At 45.5% G+C, this 27,356-nt stretch overlaps 1 protein-coding gene across 2 annotated transcripts; it reads right to left on the bottom strand.

The window, feature by feature from the left end:
• Positions 1-806: 806 nt before the first annotated feature.
• Positions 807-27,105, bottom strand: TM6SF1 (transmembrane 6 superfamily member 1). Of its 2 annotated transcripts, XM_081839204.1 has the most exons (10): positions 26,742-27,105; positions 20,743-20,846; positions 18,318-18,415; positions 15,938-16,041; positions 15,399-15,481; positions 13,939-14,060; positions 9,150-9,254; positions 7,530-7,622; positions 6,346-6,465; positions 807-1,367 (listed from the first exon to the last, which is right to left on the bottom strand). In XM_081839204.1, exons 1-10 carry the CDS (start codon positions 26,831-26,833, stop codon positions 1,176-1,178), a joined length of 1,113 nt encoding a protein of 370 aa, XP_081695330.1. In that variant the 5' UTR covers positions 26,834-27,105; the 3' UTR covers positions 807-1,175. The 2 variants fall into 2 exon arrangements, with proteins under 2 accessions (XP_081695330.1, XP_081695331.1); XM_081839205.1 differs by lacking the exon at positions 20,743-20,846 and having other exon boundaries at positions 26,742-27,102.
• Between the last annotated feature and the right edge of the window lie 251 nt (positions 27,106-27,356).

Genomic DNA, 27,356 nt, shown 5'->3' with positions numbered 1-27,356 from the left:
AAAAACCACTTTGGTCTTTTGTAAAGTGGTCTTTTGTAAAGTGGAGGGCAACAGGCAACTATTAATATAGGATTTGTAGACTTTCTGGCAGCAGGTTTTTTTCACTTTCACTATACCGAAGCAGAGATATATGGACTTCTGCAACCTGGTACAATTTGCACTGCAACAATACGCTCCAGCTCCACCATTGTGCAAAAGAGCCCGAGACGTGCTAAAAAGCGACCAAAGGGGCCAGAGATTTCCATGCCAAATAAGTTTCAGTTCACCAATTACTCATGTTAAATTCCACGGTGAATAAAAATGTCAGAGAACAGAAACGGAAGCAAAAATTGCCAATGTTTGCTCGTGCATCCATGTGCAAACTGGAAATCGGTCCAGCAAATGTGATCAGTAGTCACTGCTGATGCTGCAAAACTATACATAATTGATTATCTCTCTCACACACACCCCAAAAATAAAACCTGCACTGTGATTCCTTCCCTTTGAAATGAATGGGGTGGAATAATGTAATGATGATATAACTTGTGTAAGTTACATGACTTTGCCATAGTGGAAATCAATAGAAACAACATAGCTGTTGGCATAAGATGAGCTGCAGTGGAACAGAAATTGTGCTGCATATGAGGATGAAACAGTGGAACTACAGACGATGCCTTCTTACATCCCTTGTGATGAACTATCTTGATTTTAACTTCTAACTCCTATCCAGACAGTGTCCTAATGATGTAAGCCGCCTTGAGAGAGTTCTGCTCTTAAAGGCAGCCTATAGATATTTGCAAATAAATAAAAATACCATGAAAGCAAGCTTTCAAGAAGCGCTACGAAAGACAGAAGTAGTCTTTTATTTCCTGCAACAGTACATAACACCGAGCTGACGTGTCTTTGCAGAGAAACCTTGTAGGAGTAGCTGTGTCCAGTCTTTTTGCACCAAAAACAGCGAAGAGTCATGTGGCACCTTAAAGACTTCACAGATTTATTATGGCATAAGCTTTCGATGACTGCAGTCAACCTGGTCAGATGTAAAATGGACTACGGCTGAAATGGACTGTGGTCCATGAAAACCTCTACCCTAATAAATGTGTTAAGCCTTCCAGGTATTGCAAAACCCTTCCTTGCTCTCTGAGTTTGTAACAGCAGTCCAGTTTCACAAAACTGAAGACGTCACTCCAGTCTTCCTACTCAGTCTTGTCTTCTGGCTTGGCCTTTAAGAAAAATTCTGGGCTGTGGACGCACCTATAAGCCAACAGCTGGGGAACGACTCCATATGTTATATTGAGTAGCAGAAACCACATATTTCCTTCTTCGGGGACTCTGTAGATGTAAGGTGTTCTAGCATGTAGAGAAGCCCCAATGTGTGAAAACTGAGCCTGTGGATATAGAGAGAAGAGTAAGGATGAGGCATAGCTTTGAATGGGCATATCAACGGTGTTCTCTCCAGAGTATTTAGATGGCAACTGCTGGGAAGAGAGAAACCACAGAAAATTGCCTCCCTTTGCCCTGTAACAATAGAAACTTCTGCTTGATCAAAAGCCATTCTGTGACCAAATCGGCATGCATTGGATTTTACCCAAATAAGCCAATTCCTGAAGAGCCAGTTCCTGTTGAAATAAGCCAGCTCCTGTAAAAAGCCTGGTTTGCTTCCTTTTTCAGCTAGCACACACACAGCTTCCGCTATTAGAAGAGGGAAAGAGGGAACACCCCTTTCTAAGATGTAATTCCCCACCTATGGATTTTGCGTGTACAGTACAGTGGTACCTTGGGTTAAGAACTTAATTTGTTCCAGAGGTCCGTTCTTAACCTGAAACTGTTCTTAACCTGAGGTACCACTTTAGCTAATGGGGCCTCCCACTGCCGCCACACGATTTCTGTTCTCCTCTTGAAGTAAAGTTCTTAACCTGAGGTACTATTTCTGGGTTAGCGGAGTCTGTAACCTGAAGCGTCTGTAACCTGAGGTACCACTGTAGTACCTCACATTACGTTACCCTCTGGTTACGTAAATTTCAGGATGCAAACACAGCAAACCTGGAAGCATTTTTCCAGGTTTCAGCATGCAGAGAAGCGCTCTATCGTGCCACATGCATGTGCAGAACAAGCACCTCCAATAGCGAAAACCTTAGGATCCGAATGGAGCTCTGGAACGGATCCCGTTCGCAACTGTAGATACCTCTGTACTTTTATTAGGACTGATTAGAAACTTTTTAAAAATAGCTGCCGCACAGTTAATCACAGCTACTTTTTATTTATCGGACGCGGGTGGCGCTGTGGGTAAAACCTCAGTGCCTAGGGCTTGCCGATCGCATGGTCGGCGGTTCAAATCCCCATGGCGGGGTGAGCTCCCGTCTTTCTGTCCCAGCTCCTGCCCACCTAGCAGTTCGAAAGCACCCCTAAGTGCAAGTAGATAAATAGGTACCGCTTTATAGCGGGAAGGTAAGCGGCGTTTCCGTGTGCTGCACTGGTGCTGGGTCGCCAGAGCAGCTTCGTCACGCTGGCCACGTGACCCGGAAGTGTCTGCGGACAGCGCTGGCCCCCGGCCTCTTAAGTGAGATGGGCACACAACCCTAGAGTCGGACACGACTGGCCGATACGGGCAGGGGTACCTTTACCTTTTACTTTTTATTTGGTTAGTAAGGCTTCAAACTGATTCATCCGCCTGATTAACTGATTCAATATTGCAGCCGTAAATTGAACATCTTGGTCCCCCCCCCACAACCTCTACTATCTCTACTTAGGGGAATGTGAGCAGTTTCCCCACAATGGATACCAAACTGATGGGGTGCTGCAAGATGCTGTAGCTATGATGTAGCAGAACAGAAGGCAAGAGGTGGAGGGGCACCAAATTTTGGTCTCGCACAGGGCACCGCTGAAATTTGAAAGACCAAAGTCTCCTGCTGCTCCACTATTGAAGAATAGAGAATCCCCTAGTTTCTTCTGCCTTGTATACAACAGACTTGAGATTTAGAATAGGGTACTGAGATATGATAAGGGACGTGGGTAGTGCCGTGGGGTTAAACCACAGAGCCTAGGACTTGCTGATCAGAAGGTCGGTGGTTCGAATCCCCGCGACGGGGTGAGCTCTCGTTGCTCGGTCCCTGGCTCCTGTCCTGCCAACCTAGCATTTCAAAAGCATGTCAAAGTGCAAGTAGATAAATAGGTACCGCTCCGGCGGGAAGGTAAACGGCGTTTCCGTGCGCTGCTCTGGTTCGCCAGAAGCAGCTTAGTCATGTTGGCCACATGTCCCGGAAGCTGTATGCTGTCTCCCTCGGCCAGTAAAGTGAGGTGAGTGCCGCAACCCCAGAGTCGGCCATAACTGGACCTAATGGTCAGGGGTCCCTTTACCTTTTTTACTGAGAGATGATAAAATAAATTTTAATGTCAAAGGTCAAGGCGCTACCTTGCCAGAGTATGTGTCACAGGATAAAGAATTCAGTATTTTCACAACTCTCAATAACCACTTCCAAAAGGTTTCTAGTTCTCAAGAAAGGTATGCATGACTGGTGATTGGGGGCGGGGGGGGGGGTGCTGTATCCAACTAAAGTTTACCCAGAGTAGACCCACTGAAATATGGACCTAAGTTAGTCATGTTTCCTAATCTCTCTGAGTACGGCTAGCATACAATCTAGAGAGAGGTCACATAAGGTTGACAATGGCAGGGGGAAAGGCTTTAGCATTACATAGCTCAACTTTCATCGCTAGCAGAAACAGAATGTTGCATGGATATGTAGATATGCACCAAGTTGCTACTCTCTTTAAGCCACAAAATTTGGCTTTTCTTCTTGTTTTTGATTTAAAAAAAAACAACAAACCACAGCCAAAATCAAGCTCTACACACAATGGGCACTTGAAACGCCATTTGGGTAATCAGAATCTTGGTGACATTCCACTTTCCTGACTTTTCCCTTCCTGACTTAACAATTAGGGTTCACAGGCTTCCTGCTTTCAGCCTCGGCCCAAATCCTGTTTAATGTCACCAGAGTACTCAGGATCTGGCCCACCCTACTTTAAATGTCAGGGCAGACAGGAAAAGAGTGGTTTGTTTTTCTTTTCTAGGGACTGAGCAGCAGGTTTTTGCTCCCTTGCCTGCATAGTAGCTGGGTGGGAGCTTTTGGGTAGACTCCCCTGGGACTGTTCTGGAGTGCAGAACAAATTTACATCTAAGGTTATGTACAGAGAAGAGATTGCTGAGCCAACGAATATTTTTAGCATAAACAAACATTTAAAGATAGAAGCAATAGTGGTGCACTCGGAATTGTGGCTTGTCTTTTGTCTCCCATCTGTTATCCCCTTTTGCATGTGACAGCTCATTTGCGTTTTAAAAACCCCCATACCCCAAATTTATGAGCTTTTTATTTTCTGCTTTTGCAAGAGGGAGAGCTATGGGGTTCAGGCTGCAGCAGAAGCTTCACATTTAAGGAAGAGATGAGCCAGTTCTGTTTACTGGGTGTTGCCAAGCGTTGGTCTGTGTCGCGTGAAGTCATAGGGAGAAAGGTCAGAGGAGGACAGTGGAGCTGGAAAAGACGCTTAAACGCTCTGTACCTTTTGAGAAAATGTGTGTCTGCTGTCAATAACATGTGGCCTTCTGCAGCCTCCCTCCCTGCCTGGCCCTTCTACATCTGAAAAAGCCCCATGGGAAGACTTCTCTAGATATCTCCCCCTGGGCTTTTATTGAAAGGAAGGATGTCCACCAAGCACCCAAGACCTGCATGCAACCGTATTTTTCGCTCCATAAGACGCACGTTTTTCCCTCTTAAAATCTAAGGGGAAATGTCTGTGTGTCTTATGGAGCGAGTGTGTGGGCCCTGGGGCTGGGGGGAGGAACCCGGGTTTCCCCGCCAGCCCTGACAAGCTCTGGGAGCAGCGGGAAGATGCGCGCAGCCTTTCTGCTGCTCCCCGACCTGCTTTTTGGGGGTGGGGGAAACCCAGGCTTCCCCCGCCAGCCCCACAAGCCCTGGGGAGGCTCCGTGCGCCTATCCCTGGCTTTTGCGGGAGGTGGGGGAAGGGACAGAGCAAGGCTCTCTCACTTCACCCACCTCCCGCAAAAGCCCCCAAGAGCTGCGCTCCCTTTAAACAGCTGCACGGAGTGTCTGTGTAGCTCTTGGGCGCTTTTCCCCGAGGAGGGAGAAGGGCAGCCCATCACTCCTCGGGGGAAAGCCTGCAAGTGCCGCACACACGCTCCATGTGGCTCATGAAAGGGAGCGCTGAGCAGAGCCTGGGATGCATTCAAGCTCTGCTCAGCACTCCCTTTAAATAATATTTTTTTTCTTGAATCCCCCCCCCCCCAAAAAAAGTAGGTGCGCCTTATGGTCAGCAGTGCCTTATGGAGCAAAAAATACGTAACTGTTTTTGTTTTTAAGAGAAGTTCTTCTTCTTACATATTTTTTTTTTAAACCCTCACTCATCTATTAAAAGAGAATTTGAAAAAAGGAAAAGCCATGCTCAGGGTTATAGAACAAGGGATGTTTTCTTTTCTATCTTCTTTACTCCAATAAATCTAGCAGAGACTATGGGCCACAATGTCACCGAGCTCAGAACATTTTGTCCTTTGCACAGCAACAAGTGCATGATGAAGATGTTTTAATGTGCATAATACAGACGGGAGAAATGAATATATTTGTGTGAATGATGATGGGAGGGGGAAAGTAAGCTTTGAAGTTCTAGTCGGAAAGGTTTGGGCAAAGTTCGCTGATCAAACTGGGATGAGCAACATGATATTAATTTTGTGCTTCTGGCTATTATTCTGAGAATTCTGGTTTCCATTTTAAGAAGAAGAAAATTCTAGTCTTCCTGAAGACTGCAGATTCGGTTTGAAAACAGGATTGCAAATATGGTGAAAATGATTGGAGGGAAGGGATTAGAAGCTCACATTCAGTATGGCTTTCCAACTCTCCAAAGCCTTCGGGGCACCAATTGTCTGGCTGCACAGCGGCTCTCACAGTTGGTCATCCACTACATCAGGGGTCAGCAACCTAAGGCCCATAGGCCACAAGCAGCCCATGGGGGTTATTTAATTGGCCCATGGACTCCCGCTGCCCGCTCAGTCAGCTCCTGTGCACTGCACTAAACCGGCGTGAAGCAGAGCGGGGACCGCCTTCTACGATGCTGGCTAGCTTCCCATTGGCTGCAGGAAGCTCCTCCAGCCAATGGGAAGCTGCACACACCTCCTCTGTTCTGGAAGAAGCACCGGAAATAGCGTTTGCGCATGCGTGCGCACGCACTCCGGCCCACCACGGTGTCTGCGGGACTGTGAACTGGCCCAAGCCACAAAAACTTTGCCGAGCCCTGCACTATATAATATTTAAATTCTGCTGCACAGTAATAATGAGAAATCCAGATCTGTAAGAAATATACCTGGGCTAGTCCTCCAGCATGTATAAGGGTTAAATCAGGCATCCAGGTGCATCCAGGAACAAGCAAACCATACAGTGAGATTATATAGTATGGTACAGAGTAGAACAGGTAGGCCAGCATCTGTGCATTAGAAGAAAAGGCAACAATAGTTCATTTATTTAGCAAGATCTCTAAATCTTACTGCTTAGTCGTAAAACTCTAAGCAGCATACATAAGAAATGAATAACAAAACACTGCTAAAAGAGTTTAAAAAGCAAGTGTATGTAAGATTGTTTTCAACGATACAGATAAAAATCTGTACAACTTTTAAAACAAACATACTACATTGCATGTCCAGGTAGGCTTGCCAAAATAAAAAAAGCTTTCAGCAGGCATCTAAAACATTATTACAATGATGGTGATGAAGAAGATTATACCAATCTTCCTCTCACAGGAGCCCAGGCTGACAGATGCACTTTTGTATGGTGTTTTCATTTACATATTCACTGTATACACACTTCGTTCTGGTATTTGCATTTGTTCGACACATTACTTGGCTGAATTTGCAAAATTCAGAGAAGTGCAAATTTCGGGGTTCATGTGTTGTTTCAGAAAGTCCAGGTTTGGTAGCCTCACCTTAAACTGAATCAAAGTCTCCCCAATTCCTACATGGCCCCAAGTTATTATGAGAAAGTAAGAAAAACTTCATTATTTTTTTCTACACCATGCATAATTTTACACCCCTCTATCTTGTCCCCTCTTATTCGCCTTCTCTCTAAACTGAAAAGTTCAGAAGTGAGGATTAGCTTCCATGTAGAGAGGCAGCCTGCCTCTTTGAGTACTAAATGCTGGAAACAAGAGGGGATGACTACTTCATCCTGTCTCATTTGTTAGCTTCTCTTATGTTGAAAACAGAAAGCTGGACTAGCCTGAGTCAGCAAAGTGGTTCTTAATAACTTAAATCTCCATCAGTTCAGCACTGACCAAAGGAAACAGGCAGGCCCAACCTCTGACTATAAGGGGCTAATCTCCCTGAAACCAGTAAAGACTTTTCGAAAGGGAACAGGTCATAAATTTGACTAGAAAAATAAAGGTAGGGGCCAGAAAGCGAGTCCTAGTTACAAGCACCTTCTCTCTCTCTCTCTCTCTCTTACACCAAGAGCGGCCCAGTCAGTGTGCATAGTTTCTTATTTTGGAACGTGTACCTGAAGTTTTGGATAGGCAACAGGATCCTTGATATATGGCTCATGAAGTTGGCTGTATAGTCGGCAAAGATCGGCTGGGCAATCCAAGGCAACCTAAAGAGAAATCCCATTGACATTAGGTAAAAAAGGTAAAAGGTAAAGGACCAAGCATGACTAAACCACTTCTGGTGCAATGGAACACCATGACGGAAGCCAGAGTACACAGAAACACTGTTTACCTTCCTGCCGCAGTGGTACCTATTTACTTATTATTAATTATTATTATTATTATTATTATTATTATTATTATTAACAACAACAACAACAACAACAACAACAACATACTGCCCTAACAACAACAACAACAACAATAATATACTGCCCTAACAACAACAACAACAACAACAACAACATACTGCCCTATACCCAGGGGTCTCAGGGCAGTTCACAGAATAAAATCAAGATATAAAATCACAAAATGCCTAATAAAAATAAAAACAGCAACCCAATACCCCTCCCCCCCAAAAAAACACATTTTAAAAGGGCATAGGCGTGCACTGGTGTGCTTTCAAACTGCTAGGTTAGCAGGAGCTCACCCCGTCATGGGGATTCGAACCGCCGACCTTCTGAGCGGCAAGCCCAAGAGGCTCAGTGGTTTAGACCACGGCGCCACCCGCAAAGTTTGGCCAGGCAATCCAAGGCAACCTAAAGAGAAATCCCATTGACATTACGCTAGTGCAGCTGAGTGAATAGAGAGACTTGGCTATGACTCGTAGAAACATAAGGAAACTGCCTTACGTAAAGCCCCATCTAGCGTACTGCTGACTGCACTGGTTGGCAGTGACTCCCCAGGGTTTCAGGCAAGTGATGTACACGGCCCGATCTGGAGATGCTGGGGACTGAACCAGGGACCTTCCAGATGGAAAGCAGATGCTCTACCACTGAAATACAGCCCTTTTCCAAAACTGCTTGCAGGCCAAATCTAACCTCTGCCATGAACTCAGTAGGTAGCCTGAGGCCTATTTGGGTTCAGCCTTGGTGCCTCCGCCTGCAACATGGAGGAGGATGTGCAGGACCAAAATGTTGCACAATAATGAGCAAGCTTTTGAGTTCTCCAGGACCATTCGCTAGGCTGGGTGTTAAGCAAAGAAGGCAGAGGAGGGGGGGAGGTGTATAGGTGGTAATGCCATAAAGTCAGCAATGGCATCAGTCCTAAAATTACTGTGTGAGAAGAGGGGAGAAACTTAACAGATCAGGCCAGGCGCTGCCAAGTTTTTTGAAACAATGGGCACATTTGCAAACTGAATAAACTGTTCTTGTGGGCACCACACACACAAAGCTATGTATACATCAAGGAACACACAACCATACATGGGCACACAATCTCTCCCTCCACCATTAGGCTGGAAAAGGGGGTTTGGGGTTTTTCCCCCAAGCCTAGTTACTGTGGGGTAGGGGACTTACCTTCCAGATTCTGGGGGTAAAGAAATGGGGTGGGGTGTAGACTCTCACTCCTTGGTTTCCATGACTGTATAGCATCCCCCTTTTCCATATTCTTTATATGTATATTTTCTAAACTAAACAGGTGACACCAATAAGCTTTCTTTCACACACCCACACCAAACCAACCAATTAACTTACCAGGCCCCTAAAAAGGCAAAATCCAGTTGCAAAGACAAAATATACAGCCAAGAGGAAATCTAGAGGTCTTCTCAGAAGTCTCTTCTGCTGAACTTCCCGAATCACCTGCAATATGATTTCCAGAGGGGTCACTAACAATTCTATGGAACAACATGCAAAAATTTCAAAGTCATATAAACTGGCCCAATAAACACCTTAAGACTTCTGTCCTGAGGTAAACAAGAGAACTACAAGGACAGAACTTAAAATTTCTAATTTAATCAAATGCAAGGTAAAGACACCCACACCTACACAAACATATACAAGAGGAACCAATTAAATAGCCAATGGCCTTGGCCACAGTGCCCTCCCCACACAATATAGATACCAACTGGAATAATGGTGGTAGCATCACAATTTCTGGGAGAGTTTCATCATTCAATCAATCAATCAATCAATCAATCTTATTTTTATTATCTTGCCCTTCCTGCTGAAGGAATTCAGGGCAGCAAACATCAAAGCACTAAAGCAATAAAATTTAGAAAACAACTGCATATATTTAAAACTATTTAAAAATAATCTAACAACATCTAAAAAAAACCCCTGCACACCCTCCCAAACAGCTACTAATCTCAAGCTTATTGTGGCCAGTATTTACCAACCACCTGACTGTGGAACTGCAAGATTCCCCAGATGGGCGGGGTATAAATATTATTATTATTATTATTAGTCAGGGGAGTTGAGACGGGAGAGACGAGGCTCTTTCGAAAGAAAAGTCATTTGAAAATGAGAGAAACGCGGCCCGGCAGGGACAATTATACCAGCGGAGACTGAGGAAAACCATTTTTGTGTTGAGCAGCATGTTGCTGTGTAAACAAAGTTTGCTTATAACTTGGCAGCAAGTTATCCAGGGCCCAGAGAAAAAAAGCCCTCACTGAAATACGTTTGTAGCATAAACACAGAGGAAGAACGCAAGATTTATGAGGGGGGAAGTTGGCTACCGGTGACCAGTTCCTTATTTGCACAAAAGGGCTGAGAGACAACTCACATCTGAGAGCTGAAAAAAGAGCCGACCTTTGTATGTTACCCATCCCCAAAATGAGCTACGGTCTACCTCATTATCATCTATCTCCAAGGGAAGGGAACTGTTCCCTTCGAGATTCATAACAGGACCCTCCAAACCAAACCAAACCAAACCAAACCAAACCAAACCAAACCAAACCAAACCAAACCAAACCAAACCAAACCAAACCGTCATGTTCATGCAAAGCTCATAAATGCAGAAGCAAGGAAGCTTTTGCCATCAGCTCTCAGTTGGTCTGAGAGGACCACTGTCACTGCATTTTATATCGTTCATTGGTTTAAGTATTTTTAAACTGCAAACCGCCTAGGGCGCCTTGAAGGCATGGAAATGCAACCAAGAAATATGAACAAACATACAAAGGAGGTTACCAAGTCCGCCATCCCGACTATGTGAAATCGGATAAACTTGCCTAATTCCAGTCTTAGTTTCCCTGATTTGCACTGACAAAATTTATCTGGGGACTATGCATTGCTAGCACACTTCGGCTGATTTCACTTTCCTGGCAGTTTTAACAGCCACTATCACTACTCTCTTGGCTATTCTTGTCTTGCACAGAAGTCATAATTCATAGCGATGAATAAAGCATTCAGCTTTCCCACAGGAAAAGCAATTTCACTGTTGGGTTAAAAAAAAAAGTTGCTCAGAATCAATGATGGGATTCTATATTTAGAGCCCTCCTGTGGACATGACTCTGAACTTTTGCTGATAATTGGCTAAAAAGCTCAATTTAATGCAGAGCGAAAACACATCCATCAAATCTGTTGAGAGAGCACATCTAGCAAGCTAGCTTCCCAGGAGCAGTTTTAAAATCCACAATTCAGACCAGTGTCACTAGTCTTACTGTGGTGACGGAACAAAGAAGGTATTAACAGAGTGTTTATCTGAGAGACAAGGAAATAAATGTGTGGTAGATTATGCTGCCTGATCATGAGGCAATAGACAAGAGGGGACCTGCCTCACCACTCTGTTCCATGTACAGGGGCTAACCACACAGAAAGATTATGGTGTATTCATTGCTTTCTACCCAAAAAAATGTCTCCCACAGATTTATAAATATATAAAACTAGCAAACTCAAAGCCGGCACTTCTTGGGAATTCTAAAAAACCCCCACAAAATCTGTAGTTTTGAAATAGGTGGTTAAAATAAGCACATTTTTGAAAGGTTCAGTCTGCCATCTTGATTCAAAATGGCATCCGATTGTATCAACAGAGACACAAACCTGCTCCTTGATCTCAGGAACCATCATGCAAGATTTGGTTACCGTATCTTAAGAGGGGTCCAAATGCGTAACAGACAGACAAGCAGCTTTACAAAATATAGATAGCGAAGAGTTTCTGAATCTTTTATAAACAAATACACGGAATAGAACGCCACACATAAAGGTATTTCACCAAACGACGACATGAAACTTTTAGAAGGCATCTGAAGGCAGCCCTGTTTAGGGAAGCTTTTAATGTTTAATGTTTAATAGGTTATTGTATTTTAATATTCTGTTTGGAGCCACCCAGAGTGGCTGGGGAAACCCAGCCAGATGGGCGGGGTATAAATAATAAATTATTATTATTATTATTATTATTATTATTATTATTATTATTATTATTCTATTCTATTCTATTCTATTCTATTCTATTCTATTCTATTCTATTCTATTCTATTAGAGCATATCCTGCTACACCCCACGAAGAGGTGATCTCCACAAACAGCCCATAAATCATACTGCAGTACAACTTTAAGTGGTTTCAATAAATAAATAAATAAGCCTGGGCAAACAGGGTTTTTCTTATCCCGGCACCTAAAAGATGACAGTATTGGGATCAGATGTGTTTCTGTGAGGACAGCATGGGAGATGAGGAGCCAGCACAGAAAAGGCCCCTTCTCTCATTGCCACAGTCTGCCCCTCTCTCAGATGAGGCACACAGAAAAGGACCTCTGAATCCTGTTTCAACAATGGCAGCAGGATAGTATTCTCCAGCACACCTGAGGCCAGCAAGCTAGCTTGGGGTGTATGACAAGTCTGTGGCACACATAGCTCTGGTGTCCGATGGGGGGTGGGGAGGAGTAACTGAGGGGCATTCTTAAGAAGAAATGCTATGGGGAAGGCTGATACTGCTAACCCCCCACACCCGCCGCCTAAGACCACTGCCTCATTCTGCCCAATGATTGGGCTAACCCAGCCCAGTAAATCGCAAACTTATTTTAACATTCCTTACACCAAGGACTCAGCTATACAGCTGCAAATGAAACATTTTAAGTGTGTTTTAAAGTGCATTAAACAGATGTGACACTAGATGGCGATGGTGAGCTATGACAAATTCAATATATTTTCCAAAACCTTTTTTAAAAAAAAGCATTTTCACAACGTTTTTTATATGTGTCTAGATTCCACCCAAGTGAAATCCTCTTCTTCCAAATTGGCTCATTTGAGTGACGTCTCGCTGGTGCATGGTCAAATGGGACTCATCTGACATAATTAAAAGAAGGCACCAGATGCAAAGGTTCACATGGCAAGGTTAAATTCAACCCCTTCCTAGCCCTTAGGCCTCTACCCCAGCCATGCCTCATCCCTAAAACAAGACCCATCAATAACACTGGTCCTTGCCCTGTTGAAGTGCTCTGGCCTATAAGAAATTCATTCTTGAGCTGTGATCATCAGTGGCATAGCGAGGGTTGCCAGCACCCAGGGCCATGCGGAGAGGGGGTGGGAGGAAGCAAAACAGTTGGAGTATGTATAAGTATCGCAGCCACGGAGATAATAAAAAAGAGTTTTTCCATTTTCTGGAAGGTCACTTCCTGGTTTGCACGCAGAACCTGTTTTCAACAGAGCCCAGCAATGGAAGCATGTGGTTGTATTGAGGCAGCACCGGATGTTGAAATTTTGTGCCCCTAACAATTTTGTGCCTGAGGCAACAGCCCCTGTGCACACACCCCAACACTATGTCACTGGTGAAAATGCCTCTTGCTTGCCTGGAGAAATGCGTCTGTAGAAACCCTTGATTTTTGCAGGGTTGGAATGTGGCCTTCAGTACAATAGTGAAAAGTCACATCAGTTGTTTCCCCCACTTTCTGCCTCTGGCCTCACCCTCTGACAGCACATAGCCCCTGAAAAGTTGTATGTTGCCCATAGCTGTCAAGCGTCCCTTATTTGGCGGGACAGTCCCTTATCCCAGGGCCATGTCCCACTGCTGTCCCTTATTGATGATGTCCCTTAAATAAGCTGCTGAAAGTAATGGGGCCCTTTCTATGTCCAGCTGTCCTTTGTCAACAACAAACTGTTGCTTTTTTGTGTTTAATATATGCTATATGGTAATTTATGGACCTAATAGGTATCTAAAGCCATTTGCACGCAAATACAAAATATGTATTTTATCAAAGTAATTGTTGATCCCTTATTTTGGCTGCTGATCCCTTATTTTTGAGGCTGCTGGTCCCTTATTTTCAAATCTGTAAGTTGACAGCTATAATGTTGCCCTCAGGCTGGAAAAGGTTCCTCACCCTTGATTTTAAGTATAGTACAGGGGGAGGGATTCATCTTCACCCCGGGGCAAGTACAAAATCTGGAATACAAAGGCCAGCGAAAGGGAGCCATGTCAAATATTGCTTTTGCAACCTAGGCGGGATATATTGTTTCTCAGCCCTACGTCAGATATCATTTTGACATTCATCAGATTTTGCCTCAGCATGTTCTTATCACTGAAACAACAAACACATTCATACATAAATATTACCTTGGCTGGACAGTCACCATTCATGGGAGGCTGATTATAGATTTTGAAACCAGCCCATATTGGGAGACAGATAAATGGGATACTTAATAAAGATGCAGGGCAAATTTTGGTTCCAAACTTGCCTGCAAGAAACAACACACAAAAATTAAAAATTATGACCTTCAATAAAGCATTTTACACCATGAGCCTAGGCATGTCTACCAAGAAATATACCCCACATGTGCAATCCTGTGCACATGTACCTGGAGGTAAATCTCATTCAACTAAAGAACCTCTTGCACATTAGATGTTGTTGGGACTCCAAATCCCATCAACACTAGCCAGCATGGCCAGTGGTCAGGAATGGTGGGAATTGGAGTTCAGCACCACAGCTTCCCATTACCACGTTAAGTCTCTTCCATGGAATGCTTGCACCAACGCAGACCAAACAAAGTGCCAAGCCTACAAGGCCTTCTTTCTGCACCTTGTTGACCTCTGAGCTTTGATCATAACAGACCAATGCTTTCTTCCATGCTCAATTAACATTGCACCTAATGCTTGATCAACCTGTTCAGCATGTAGCTCACGCCTTCGCTGAAGCACCTCGTCATCTTTGCCTGCAAGTTTACACACATCTCTCTCGATACAATCTTCTACACTGCAGCATTTTCTGCTGTCACACATACAAATGACTTGCTGCTGGGAAACAGAGGCTATATCTTTAGATGATCTTGAGCAAGCATTACTTTTTCCCAGGAGCTGTGTTCCCAGGAGTGCAAAGGCTGCTCTGTGTAGAGCAGTTTGAAAACATCTGAACAACCCTAAGTGAATTTTGTTTCAAGGCTGAAGTACTAATGGAAAAAGAAAGGTAAGATTCCCACCATTAACACCTTGGATACACAAAATAAAATGCCAAGTGTTGTGTAAAAAAGGTAAAGGGACCCCTGACCATTAGGTTCAGTCGTGACCAACTATGGGGTTGCGGCGCTCATCTCGCTTTATTGGCCGAGGGAGCCGACGTACAGTTTCCGGGCCATGTGGCCAGCATGACTAAGCCGCTTCTGGCGAACCAGAGCAGTGCACAGAAACGCCGTTTACCTTCCTGCTGGAGTGGTACCTATTTATCTACCTGCACTTTTATGTGCTTTCGAACTGCTAGGCTGGCAGGAGCAGGGACTGAGCAACGGGAGCTCACCCCGTCACGGGGATTCGAACCGCCGACCTTCTGATCAGCAAGTCCTAGGCTCTGTGGTTTAACCCACAGCACCACCCACATCCCTAAGTGTTGTGTAGGCACAAATAAATGGTATGGGTTTGAGTTTGGCTTCTGTTGACCATGCCCAGTTTTCCATTTATTGCAACAGTACAGATATTCAACCAGAGGCATTTTGGCTCTTGCATCTATTGCTAAATCAAAATTCTGACAGCAGGCCAACTGTGGCTCTCCACAAAGCAAAATGGACTAAGTGACATGTCCTTACCCACAATGTTTCCAGGCACAAAGACAATGACGCTCATCATGATGGACCCCAGCCAATATAAGCCAATAGTCCGATAACTTTCCCTGCAACAGAAATACCCGGTTTTCATATACCATCTTCACAACTGGAGGCACATGTTATTGTGACAATATGGTGGAGCGGTTAGACAGTCAGACAAGGACAGGGTTCAAATCCCCACTCAGCCGTGACGCTTCCTGGGTGACCTTGGGCCAGTCACACACTCTCTCAGCCTAAACTACCTCACAGGGTCGTTGTGCTGATAAAATGGCAAGGGGAGACATATGTATGCCACCTTGAGCTCTTTGAAGGAAAAGTGGGATAGAAATTTTAAAATATATAAATAAACAGGTGCCAAGATTAGAATTTTCAGGTTAAGGTTAAACTACTTCTAAAAAAACCCCCAAAAGGCAAGGTCATTTTATGCCCAGTTTGTAGGTAAAGCTAAGTATACTTTTGAAAAGAGCCGTGAAAGGTAAATTGTGCCAGTCCTGCTGCCCACAACCATTAAATCAACTTACTCCCATGCAATAGCTGCCACCATCAAGAGATACATCAGATAATGAACAGAGCCATCCCAATAGCAGATCACGTGGCCGTAGGCCGTGTTCAGATAAGGTTCGCCCTAAGGAAAACAAAAACACAGTGACAAATAAGATTAGACAGCATTTCTGAGGCAGCACAAATAAAAAAACAGCTTTGGAAAGGAACAAAGCTGGTAACATTAATCCAATCCTGATATGAGCATTCTTTCTAGAGGTCACATTTCAAGCATCAGTGTAAGAGACCTGCTATCCAAGATCAACCATCACGAAAAATGTGCCGCGTGAGGATCAAATCCAAATATACCAGACCAATCTGCAGGAAATTAATTGTCCTCAGCACAGTTCAAAGTACTGTATTTTTCTGTGTATAACACACCCTCGGGTATAAGATGCCCCCTTTTGGGGGGGGGACTCCAAATTGAGAAAATGGGGGGGATATACTATCTGTTTATAAGATGACCCCCAATTTTTAACATAACTTTTAAAGGAAAAATCCTAGTCTTATACACGGAAAAGTACAGTATATTTATTCTAAAGAGTTCTGCTGAGTTCAGTATCCTAGTAAGAAACCAACAAGGTGTGATATGGGAAATCTACAACTGGAATCACCTGTGTGTGTGTGTTTAAGAAGTGAGGATTAGGGAGAGGCTGGGGTGACACTGGATGGGGGATTAACTATTCTCCCCCAACACCCCCATGCCATTTTTGTAATTAATGTCCTGCCCAAAATAACCCTACCCCAATTATACCACTAAGCTTTCTGCTGGAAGGCAAATAACTTTTGAGCAGAGGCAATCTCAAACAGGGAAATCTGTCTCTGATCTTTGGGGGTGCGGCAAGTTTTGTTTTTCTAGCGTTTCATGCCTTTGTGTCGTAATTTGTATTTAAATTGGTTTTTTGTTATTTATCATGAGCTGCCCAGAGAACTTTGTGTGGCGGCAAACAAATGCCGCAAACAAATTAATAGCTGTAAATGGCATAAAGTGGAACAGCGGGTGGAAACATTTTGTCCATCCCGCAATGCTGTGGTCCTGATACAAGTTCAAACATTGCGTGTTTGCATGTTTTTCAAAACTGCTGTCACTCCTAAGCGTGGGTGTTCACACCACATCTCACATGGCTCTAAGGCTGCAATCCTGAACCTGCTTCTGCACCTGAAGTAGATGAGAAACAAGACAATGTTAAAAAAAATAAAAGTAGCCATGCTGATCCTTGAGGAAAACAAAACCCAGAATCCAAAATAGGGCAATATCTCTAAAAGAACCAATGCAGCCGTGTTGTGGCAACGTGAGGCCTGATTTTAGTCTGTTGTGATATAAATGATTCATTATTTGTACTTGCGGTTCACCGCCTCTGGAATCTGCTGAAGGGCAACCAGCAATTCTTTCAAATCCATAAATAAATATACCAGGATGAAGCTTCCTTCAGCAATCTGGAGTTGGGGGGTAGGGAAGCCTTTTCAGGTCAAGGACCGCATTCCCTTCGGTATAGTAGGGTACATTCCAGCCACACAAAATAATCAAGACACGCAAGAGAGATTTTCTGCTTTTCATCATGCAATGCCTTTTTCCACCTGCCTTGCCCTATTTTCCAGCCCTAGGAGCCTTTCCCAGACCATAATATTTTTTTAAAAAAATAATATTATAAGTTGTGTGTCCTTGTTTCTCGATTTGATCCTTTTACATGGTTCTGTATGTCTTGCGGCAATTTATGCATTGTGACTTGCCGTTATTTTTATTGACTGACAGTTTAATAATTCTTTACTGTAATTTATAAGTGTAAGCTGTTTATTATTTGCTGATATTTAATTTTACTGTTTACTATTATATTCCAATGGGTTATTGAAAATTGTTTATTTGATATAAGTTGTTTATTTTTAAGTTACTGTGACTTTTTGTATCGGATCAGATACTATTTTGGTGTGTACCGTAGTACAGAAAGGCGGTATACAAATTAAAAGTGAGATGAAATGGAATGAAGGGGAAATTCTAGGCAAGCAGAAGCACTTGAGGAGGGTGCAGAGCAGGAGCCAGGGAGGACTGTGGGCTGGGGAGGGCCAGACAGGGATGCCTGGAGGGCCACATCTGGCCTGGGGTTCACCACCTCTGCTCTGGAGCCTTGCAAGTAAAAAAAGACAAGTCTTGGTTGTTGTGGAGGAACGGCACCCAAGTGCTGCCGAGAACGAAAATATCACAAAAGAGGAAGCAAGCTTTTAAGTTCTCCAGAACTCAGGGAGGATGTGGAGATTTTAGGAGGAACTAAAAGCAGCCTTTGTTGGCGTCCATAAAGGCTCATGCAGCCTTCACCACCCTCCAGTCATCCGCCAAGTGGCTCCTACCTTGAGATCATCACCTACCTCTTTTAAGTAATGGGTCATGAATCCATCGATGATTCCGTCATGCTCAAGCCCAATGATCAAGTTCACGATGCTGGTGAAAGCAAACACGGCATAGACTGCGGCAGTTCAAGAGGAGGAGGAGGAGGAATATAAACACATTAATAACTTGTATGAGTGTCTTTTTCCTGGTGTCAAGCTCAGCTAGACAGCCAGGGTGGCATAAGCCAGGCTGGCCTTCCCCACCGTGAGCCTCAAACTCATACACTCCCAACTCCTCCCCATGCCCTAATAATAATAATAATAATAATAATAATAATAATAATAATAATTTATTATTTATACCCCGCCCATCCGACTGGGTTTCCCCAGCCACTCTGGGCGGCTTCCAACAAAACACTAAAATACAATAACCTATTAAACATTAAAAGCTTCCCTAAACAGGGCTGCCTTCAGATGTCTTCTAAAAGTTCGGCAGTTATTTTTCTCTTTTTTACATCTGGTGGGAGGGCATTCCACAGGGCGGGTGCCACTACCAAGAAGGCCCTCTGCCTGGTTCCCTGTAACTTGTAGTAGTAGTAGTTATAGTAATAATAATAATAATAATAATAATAATAATAATAATAATAATATATTATTTATACCCCGCCCATCTGGCTGCATTTCCCCAGCCACTCTTAAAGTCAGAGAAGCTTTTGATCATAAACTAACCACAGTTCCCTGTGATCTGGACTCAGGGACTGTTTGCTTTTTTGTTTAGAGCACAGGCGGAAAACCCGTGGCCTTCCCGATGTCGCAGACTACAGCTCTCATAAACCCTGACCACTGGCCATGTTGGCTGGGGCTGATGGGAGTTGAAGTCTAACAAAAACATCTGTAGGGCCGCAAGTTCCCCATCCTTGCAATTATCTAAACCAGAGGTTTTCAATGTTTTTGAGTCCACAAAACTACATTATTTCTGTGGCACCCCATGGGACTCAGGAGCCCAGTAATGTCACTCCTTGCCTGCAGAGCTGGTGGCCCCCATCCCTTTTCAAACACCCTCCCTTGTGGAGGGTTCCCTCAGCCTCCCCTACCCTCTCCTTGGGGCTGCCGCTGCCATGCCTGGTCTCTGAGCTGCCCCCCCAGCCCCAAATAGAGGTGCCCGCTCACACTGCCCCACAGAGGCCTAGGACTTGTCTATCCATTCCCAACAGCAAGCGTTGGTGGACTGGCTGGCTGGGCTCCCTCACCCACTTGCTTGCTTACTCTGAGGCTGCCTCCGTTCCTGGCAACCAGCACCCCCTGGCCAGCCCCAGAGGCACCATTCGCCTGTGGAGATTATAGCCAGGGCTGCTGCAACAAACAGCTGTGCAAGCCTTTGGGAGGCTGAGATGCGAGAGGGCATCAGAGGAGGGGGAGAGGAAAGAGGAATGGAGACCAGTGTTGTCCGCGGCAACCTAGGGAGCCACGGCACACTGGTTGAAAACCACTGATCTAAACAATTCAGGTCTTGAAACCACTGCCGGATTCTGCCTTAACCTCAAATCACAATTCCCCAACTTCAGACATCACAGGCTAGTGTGGTTAGCTTTAAAATCGAAACCAGAAGTTTTCATTCTCCTTCTTGTGGGCACAAAAAGAGAATGGCAGGGAGCACATAACCCCAAGGCTCAAGGCAATTTGTTCTTACAGTGGGAAACCATAATTTCTCATTAAACCAGGGGTCAGCAACCTTTTTCAGCCATGGGCCGGTCCACCATCCCTCAGACCATGTGGTGGGCCGGACTATATTTTGAAAAAAAATATGATCAAATTCCTATGCCCCACAAATAACCCAGAGGTGCATTTTAAATAAAAGCACACATTCTACTCATGTAAAAACACCAAGCAGGCCCCACAAATAATCCAAAAATGCATTTTAAATAAAAGGACACATTCTACTCATGTAAAAATACGCTGATTCCCAGAGCGTCCGCAGGACAGATTGAGAAGGCTAATGGGCCACATCCGGCCGCCGGGCCTTAAGGTTGCCTACCCCTGCATTAAAGGTGAAGGTACGGGCCAGTCGTGTCCGACTCTAGGGTTGTGCACCCATCTCACTTAAGAGGCCAGGAGCCAGCGCTGTCTGAAAACACTTCCGGGTCACGTGGCCAGTGTGGCGAAGCTGCTCTGGCAAGCCAGCACCAGCGCAGCACACGGAAACGCTGTTTACCTTCCCGCTATAAAGTGGTACCTATTTATCTACTTGCACTTAGGGGTGCCTTCGAACTGCTAGGTGGGAGGAGCTGGGACCGAAAGATGGGAGCTCATCCCGCCGCGGGGATTCGAACCGCCGACCATACGATCGGCAAGTCCTAGGCACTGAGGTTTTACCCACAGCGCCACCCGCACCCCTGCATTAAACCTTAGTAAAAGCCACACTCTACCCTTAGAGAAACTCCTGTTGCAGTGTACCAATACGTACCGTAGAACAGTGGGTCTCGGGGCGGTTTTCGTTTCACCAGGAATCGGGCTGCTAGACCCACTAAGAACAGAATCAACAATCCAAGTGCAACAGTGACCCAGGAGCTGCAGAGATTAAAACCAGGGGAGAAGTCTATCATCTCAATGGTTCCTCAACTGTATCAAGCAAATGGCATACTGTTGCACACAACTCGATCTCTGAGCATCAACTACCGAAGCCAGATCATCCTTGTCTGAAGGGGCATTGGTGGGTGACTAGCTGGTCGAAGGCATTCCACCTGTGCCTCCCTATCCAGAACTGGTTTGGCACCATTTTTCCAGGCGGAGGAACCACCTACTAGCAGTGTCTGTCTTCTCTGGATTGAGTTTCAGTTTATTGGCCCTCATCCAGTCCAACACCATAAACAGGCAATAGCGAATAAACATCCCGGCAAGGCAGCTTAAGCATTGCTACTGATCTTCCCCAGCACAAAATGCAAACACAACGAGCCCATGTTTGTCTTTTAAGCCTTAGAAATGAGGGCATTCTCTCCATTGTCAAGATTCAATCATATTGCAGCTTTAACACGTAATAATAAAGTAAGAAACTGCTTTGAGAGCCAGTGTGGTATAGTGGTTAAGAACGGTAGTCTCCTAATCTGGGGAACCGGGTTCGCGTCTCCGCTCCTCCACATGCAGCTGCTGGGTGACCTTGGGCCAGTCACACTTCTCTGAAGTCTCTCAGCCCCACTCACCTCACAGAGTGTTTGTTGTGGGGGAGGAAGGGAAAGGAGAATGTGAGCCGCTTTGAGACTCCTTAAAGGGAATGAAAGGCGGGATATCAAATCCAAACTCTTCTTCTTCTTCTTTTTCTTCTTTGAAAGTTTGCTTGATTTTGCATTCTTCCTTTCTGCAAATGCAGGTTAGCATTCTGTGGTTAAGAATTTCTCAGACCTCATTTGGAAACACACTTTGTATCTTACTTCCTCTTTTTTGTTTGTTTGTTTTTTGTTTAATCACACAAGCAATCGTGTCTTCAGAAAAGAGGGAGCAGCCTTATTCTGTTCAATTTAGCTGTTACATTTCACTGGCTTGGTCACAAGCAAACATTTTGCTACATAATTACATAAACTATAGTTTGTCAGCAGTGCACCAAACCATCATTAGCGCAACCCAAGCTTTGTAATGCTGTTTGGTCAGCTCATCGCAAGAAGTCGTTTGCAAATTGCAGATCCTTATGTATAGAATACCGTTTCAAAAGCGGATAGTTACGCAAAAACAAAACCCTTTCCGCTTTGAAGGAACACTTTGCACGTATCGAGGAAAAACGAGTATCTACCACAATCCGTCATAAAAACAGAGTGTGAGCCCTGCTACTTGACCCCATAGTCTTTAGCAAGAGAAACTATAACAACATCTGCCTTTGATTACATTACTAGTCTTAGTCATGCGCCAAAGTTCAGCAAGGAGGGCGCCTGTCTAATCTCAGTTGGGGAGGGGGTCCCACAGGCTCAGACCCACTACAATGAATGCGTGGCTTCTGGTAGTTACAAGCTGTACCTCTGAAGCATGAAGGACCACCTATAGAGACTCTCCCAAAGGTCTTGGAGATCAGGCAGGGATACAAAGGATTAGGCTGAGGTTATCTGAGGTTAAAGAACATAGGAAGCTGCCTTATGCCAAAAGCAGACCATTAGTGCACCCAGCTCAATACTGCCCACACTGGCTGGCAGCAGCTCTGCAAACTTTCAAGCAAGGGTCGTTCCCAACTCTACCTGGCGATGCCAGGGTTTAAATCTTGAACCTTCTGCATGCAAAGAATGGGCTCTGCCACTGAGCTGTGGTCCTTTTCTAAATATAAAGAAAGATTCACATTCTCGTGGCACGGAACACAGGGCTGATTTCAATTAAATATTGGAACCTGCCTTATACCATGTCAGACCACTGCTTCCTCCTAGCTCAGCAATGTCTACCCTGACCTGACTGGCAATGGCTCTCCATAGTTTTAGACAGAGGGCCTTTCACAGCCCTGCCTGGAGATGCCAGGATTTGAACCTGCGACCTCCTGCATGCGAAGCAGATTCTCTACCACTTAGCTACAGCCCTCCTTCCATAGCTTTCCAGCTCAGAAGGCCTTTGCCCTCAAAACATGCCATGGCACTGGCAGTTTTCTTTTGATAAATGAAACCCCTGGCTCTTCCTTTTGAGAAGGCAGCTGGTAGCTATTGTTGTTCCTCTCTCTCTACACACAATGTCCCTTGCAGGCAGCGGAGCGCAGCTTCTAAAAATACCAACACAGATTATGCAAGCAGCCAATGGATCTCTCCGCCGCTTGCCCACTCGGCCCTCCTCTGACGGCTCCACTGAAACTGATGTCTCTAATGCAAATGAATCTGTAATATCTAGGAAGGCTGAAAACATACAGTCAAGATGTTTTCACACAGAGAGGAAGCAAGCAAGAGGGATCAAATAGCTGTGCAGGAAAATAAACTGTGGAAGGAGGAAAAGGAGGGTTATTTTCCCCTACAGGGTCTGAACACACTGCATGCCTTTATGGCACAACCCTATGCATATTTACTCAGCAGGGTTTAATGGGGCTCATTGCCAAGTAAGGCTGCAATATTTCACCCACTTTCCTGGGAATACTAGCCACTTGTGATCTGCAGTAAGTGGCAGGAGGATCCTGCCTCCATTAGTGGTGATAGAACTTAGCCCCACTGAATTCAATAGGTCCTACTTCTGAGTGTGTATGTTCAATAAATACGCACAGTGCTTTTTTTCTAAAAAAAAAATGTTTAGGGGTACTCTCATTTTGGCTCAAGAAAATCACCATTTTATAGTTCAAATTGGGAAAAATAAATACAGTAAATGGACAAAAGTACAAAGACTCACAAAATGTTTAGGGGTATGTGTCTCCCCAGAAAAAAAGCACTGGATACACACGTATCTATTTTATACATATCTACTCAGAAGTAATCCCCACTGAATTCAGATGAACTTATTTCCAGGGAAGTGTATATAGAATTTCAGACTCACAGCAGAATTCTAAACATATCTCCTCAGAAGTAAGCCCTACACAATTTGATGAGACTCACTCCCAGGTAAGTGGGTTTAGGATTGCCGCCTCAGTCATAATTTTGAAGTGGGTCAACAAGAATTACACACCAGTAAGAAAGGATGATTTCCAGCTGGCTACTGAGAAGATCAGCTTCAGCTTCTTCTTCTCTGGGTTCAGAGAATATATTTCTTCCACATTTTAATTGTTAAAAAACATATCGCTCGAGAGCATTTCTCAATATGCGTTGGCAATAAAGGATATCGCCTTTTTAAAAACGCAGGTGCTTGTGATTGTTTTCGCAGATACCCGAGGCACCACTGAGCCTCCCTGTGCCATTAGCGCACATCTGAATTCCGTTAATGGGAGATCAAAAGCAGGAAAGTAGTTTCAAACTTCCGACACAGGACTTTATGAGTTCACAGCCATTTCAACCAAAGACTATGGTGGGCCTTCAGTTAATGGCCAGGAATTGTAGATGACCTATAGTATCTGGTACGACAGCTACGACCACAGGCCTGTGCACATTCAGGCAGAAGGAGGTCTCATTCCATTCCATGGGGCCAACTCTTGGCTATGTTTGCAACAAAAGCCAAGGAAATCACTGGCTCAGGTCAGTGATAGTCCAAGTGATAGTCCAAGTTATGCCACCATCACTCAGCCTCTCATCTGCAATACAGTGGAACCTCGGGTTGCGGACGTAATCCGTGACGGAGGCACATCCGCAACCCGCAGCGTTCGTAACCTGCAGTGCTGCGTCTGTGCATGTGCGTGATGCGTTTTGGCTCTTCTGCACATGCGCGAAGCGTGATTTAGCACTTCTGCGCATACGGCGAAACCCGGAAGTAACCCTTTCTGGTACTTCCGGGTTTCCTTGAAAACACGTAACCCGAAGTGTTTGTAACCCAACCCGAGGTACAACTGTATTGGGTAGTAATGAATGGCATCCATTTTGCAGACAGGAGGTCTCGGTTTCAGACTCCCACATCTCCAGGCAGAGCTGTCTGAAACCCCAGAGAGCCATTGCTATTTAGCGTGGAGATCTAGATGCACCAATGGTTCTGATTCTCTATGTTCTATGGCCATAATAATTATAATAATTAATAATAATAATAATAATAATATATTTATACCCCGCCCATGTGGCTGGGTTTCCCCAGCAACTCTGGGCAGCTCCCAACAGAATATTAAAAACACGATAAAAGATCAAACATTAAAACTTCCCTAAACAGGACTGCCTTCAGATGTCTTCTAAAAGTCAGATAGTTGTTTATTTTCTTGACATCTGGTGGGAGGGCGTTCCACAGGGCGGGTGCCACTACCAAGAAGGCCCTCTGCCTGGTTCCCCGTAACCTCACTTCTCACAGGGAGGAAACCGCCAGAAGGCCCTCGGCACTGGACATCAGTGTCTGGGCTGAACGATGGGGGTGGAGATGCTCCTTCAGGTATACTGGGCGGAGGCCATTGAGGGCTTTAAAGGTCAGCACCAACACTTTGAATTGTGCTCAGAAACGTACTGGGAGCCAATGTGGCTCTTTCAGGACTGGTGTTATGTGGTGTCCATTTGTTAGCTAAGCATGGAGGGCAATAGGTCAGCAGCGGAGCATCTTCTTTGCACAGGGAAGGTCCTGGGTTCAATCTCTAGGTGGGGCTGGGAATGTCCTCTGGTTTAAGCCTTGGAGAGCTGTCAGTGAGGACAGTCCTGAGCTAGAGGGACCAGCAGTCTGATTCAGTATAAGGCAGCTTCCTCCCTTCCAACAGCTGTCCTCCCTTACAGCTTCATTAGCATCCAAAAAGTTCTGAACACTCAAAAAGCAGGTTAGGTATGTGTAGGACTTCACTGGAAGAAGCTGTTAAGGCTGCAGCACTCCAGTTAATGCAAAGTTCTGCGCACCTTCACCACACTGGTGCAGATGCCAGTGTAAAATTCTATGGCAACAGCACACTTGACCCAGGTGAATGTGCGATCACAAGGAACACATCAAGCACATTAACAATTCTAATGCACATTTAGATTTGCCTTCCTATAAACCCCTCAGCAGAATAATAAAAAAAATGTGTTCCTAAGTGCAAACAGCAAAAAAAGAACAAAAGGCATTTTACTGCGATACTCTCACGCATGTGGAATATGACCTCTTCACTCAATACATATATATTTTAGTGTACACCTAAACAGGTAAATGTGTGTACACCACACACATCGTATCATGCTGCTATGGTAATCAGTGAGCCAGGATTTGGCTGATTCACAGTGCAACCCTAGCCACATCTGCTAAGCCCTACTAAATTCCATGGGACTTACTCCCAAGCCAAGGGAGTTGGAACTGCAGCCTTAATGACATTCTGAGTATGTGCTGCGTGATGTGCAAATGGGGATCTTAAAGGCACCAGCGATTCCTCTGTCATGCTACTCAATCTCTGACTCATGAATACAATGGGTGCTGGAAGAAACCTCAGCTTACAATTGAAGCTGCTGGAAGTTTTACATTCAAGTTTATACCTACACTGATATAAGCTGGGCAAGCCCATTCAGCCCGATCCCCTACACGCATTTACTCATAAGCAGGCGCTATTTGTTTGGGACAGAAAGCACGCAGCTGGATCGCTCAAGACATCCCAGCAAGTCCCAATACAGTTTCTCCATAGCAGGCAGAGGCCCTCAGCTTCCATTGCTTCTACAGATGGCAACTAGGTGGGTTGAGAGGGGGAAATGCACCCCCAAAAAACAAGCAGCTTTCTCTACCCCCGACCCCAATATATTCCTTTCTTTTCCGGAACTCTAGCCTGTGTGGAACAAAGTTCGCCTCTCCCCCTGCCATGAATAGGCTTCACCGCCCCTGCTCTGCCCGCGCCCACTATTCCCGGAGCTCTCTCCCGCTCCTCTGCCTCCCAGACCGCGTTCACACGTGCACGCAAACCCGCCACCAGAGCGCACGTGGGAACGCGACCGCCCCGCTCTCGCTCACCCGCCGCTGGCAGCCAAGGCGTTGAAGAGGTAAGTGACGGGAATGGCCGAGAGGGACAACACGAAGACGCCGGTGGCAGCCGAGGCGCTCATCCCGGGGCTCGCTGGCTCCTTTCCCCGCCTGTCCCGGGGCGCCGCGCGGGGGACTCAGCGAGGCTCCGCGCCCGGCATCGCGCCCTGGTTCCGTGGGCTCCTCCGCGGCGCGCCGGGAAGCGCCATACGCGCCGGAGAGCTGCTGCCGAGGCGAAGTGGCGCCCAGCCAGCCGAGCCTAAGAGCGCCGCCGCTGCAGAAGAGGACTCCGCCCGCCGCGCCGCCGCGCCGCCGAACGAGCACCCAGCGGACCTGCGCTCCAGCCCGCTTGCGCGCCGCTCATTCTGCGCAGCCCGCCCGCCCGCCCGCCTCTTGTACTGCGCCGCGGCTGGGCTCATGTCGGAGGGATCAGCCCGCGGCCGCCGCTCCGCCTCCTCCTCTGCACGCTTCGGCGGAGGCAAAAGGGAGCCGGGCCCGGCGGATCGTCACTTGGCGCATGCATAGGAGCAGGGCCAGATTTACAGCGAAACAGGCTATAGCTTAGGGCCCCACTCTTTTGAGGGCCCCAAAAAATTTAAAGGGGGG

The sequence above is a fragment of the Podarcis erhardii genome, assembly GCF_964252035.2.
Source record: "Podarcis erhardii genome assembly, chromosome: 14".
NCBI lineage: Eukaryota > Metazoa > Chordata > Lepidosauria > Squamata > Lacertidae > Podarcis > Podarcis erhardii.
The sequence above is the reverse complement of the archived record's forward strand: the minus strand, read 5'-3'. Positions and strand labels throughout refer to the sequence as shown.

Coding starts and splice junctions, on each gene's coding strand:
- TM6SF1 (XM_081839204.1), bottom strand. CDS start 26,833: ATGAGCGCCTCGGCTGCCACCGGCGTCTTCGTGTTGTCCCTCTCGGCC. Junction 18,416..20,742: donor CCGAGACCCACTGTTCTACG/GTACGTATTGGT, acceptor GAACTGCCGCAG/TCTATGCCGTGTTTGCTTTC. Junction 15,482..15,937: donor GTGGCAGCTATTGCATGGGA/GTAAGTTGATTT, acceptor TTTCTGTTGCAG/GGAAAGTTATCGGACTATTG.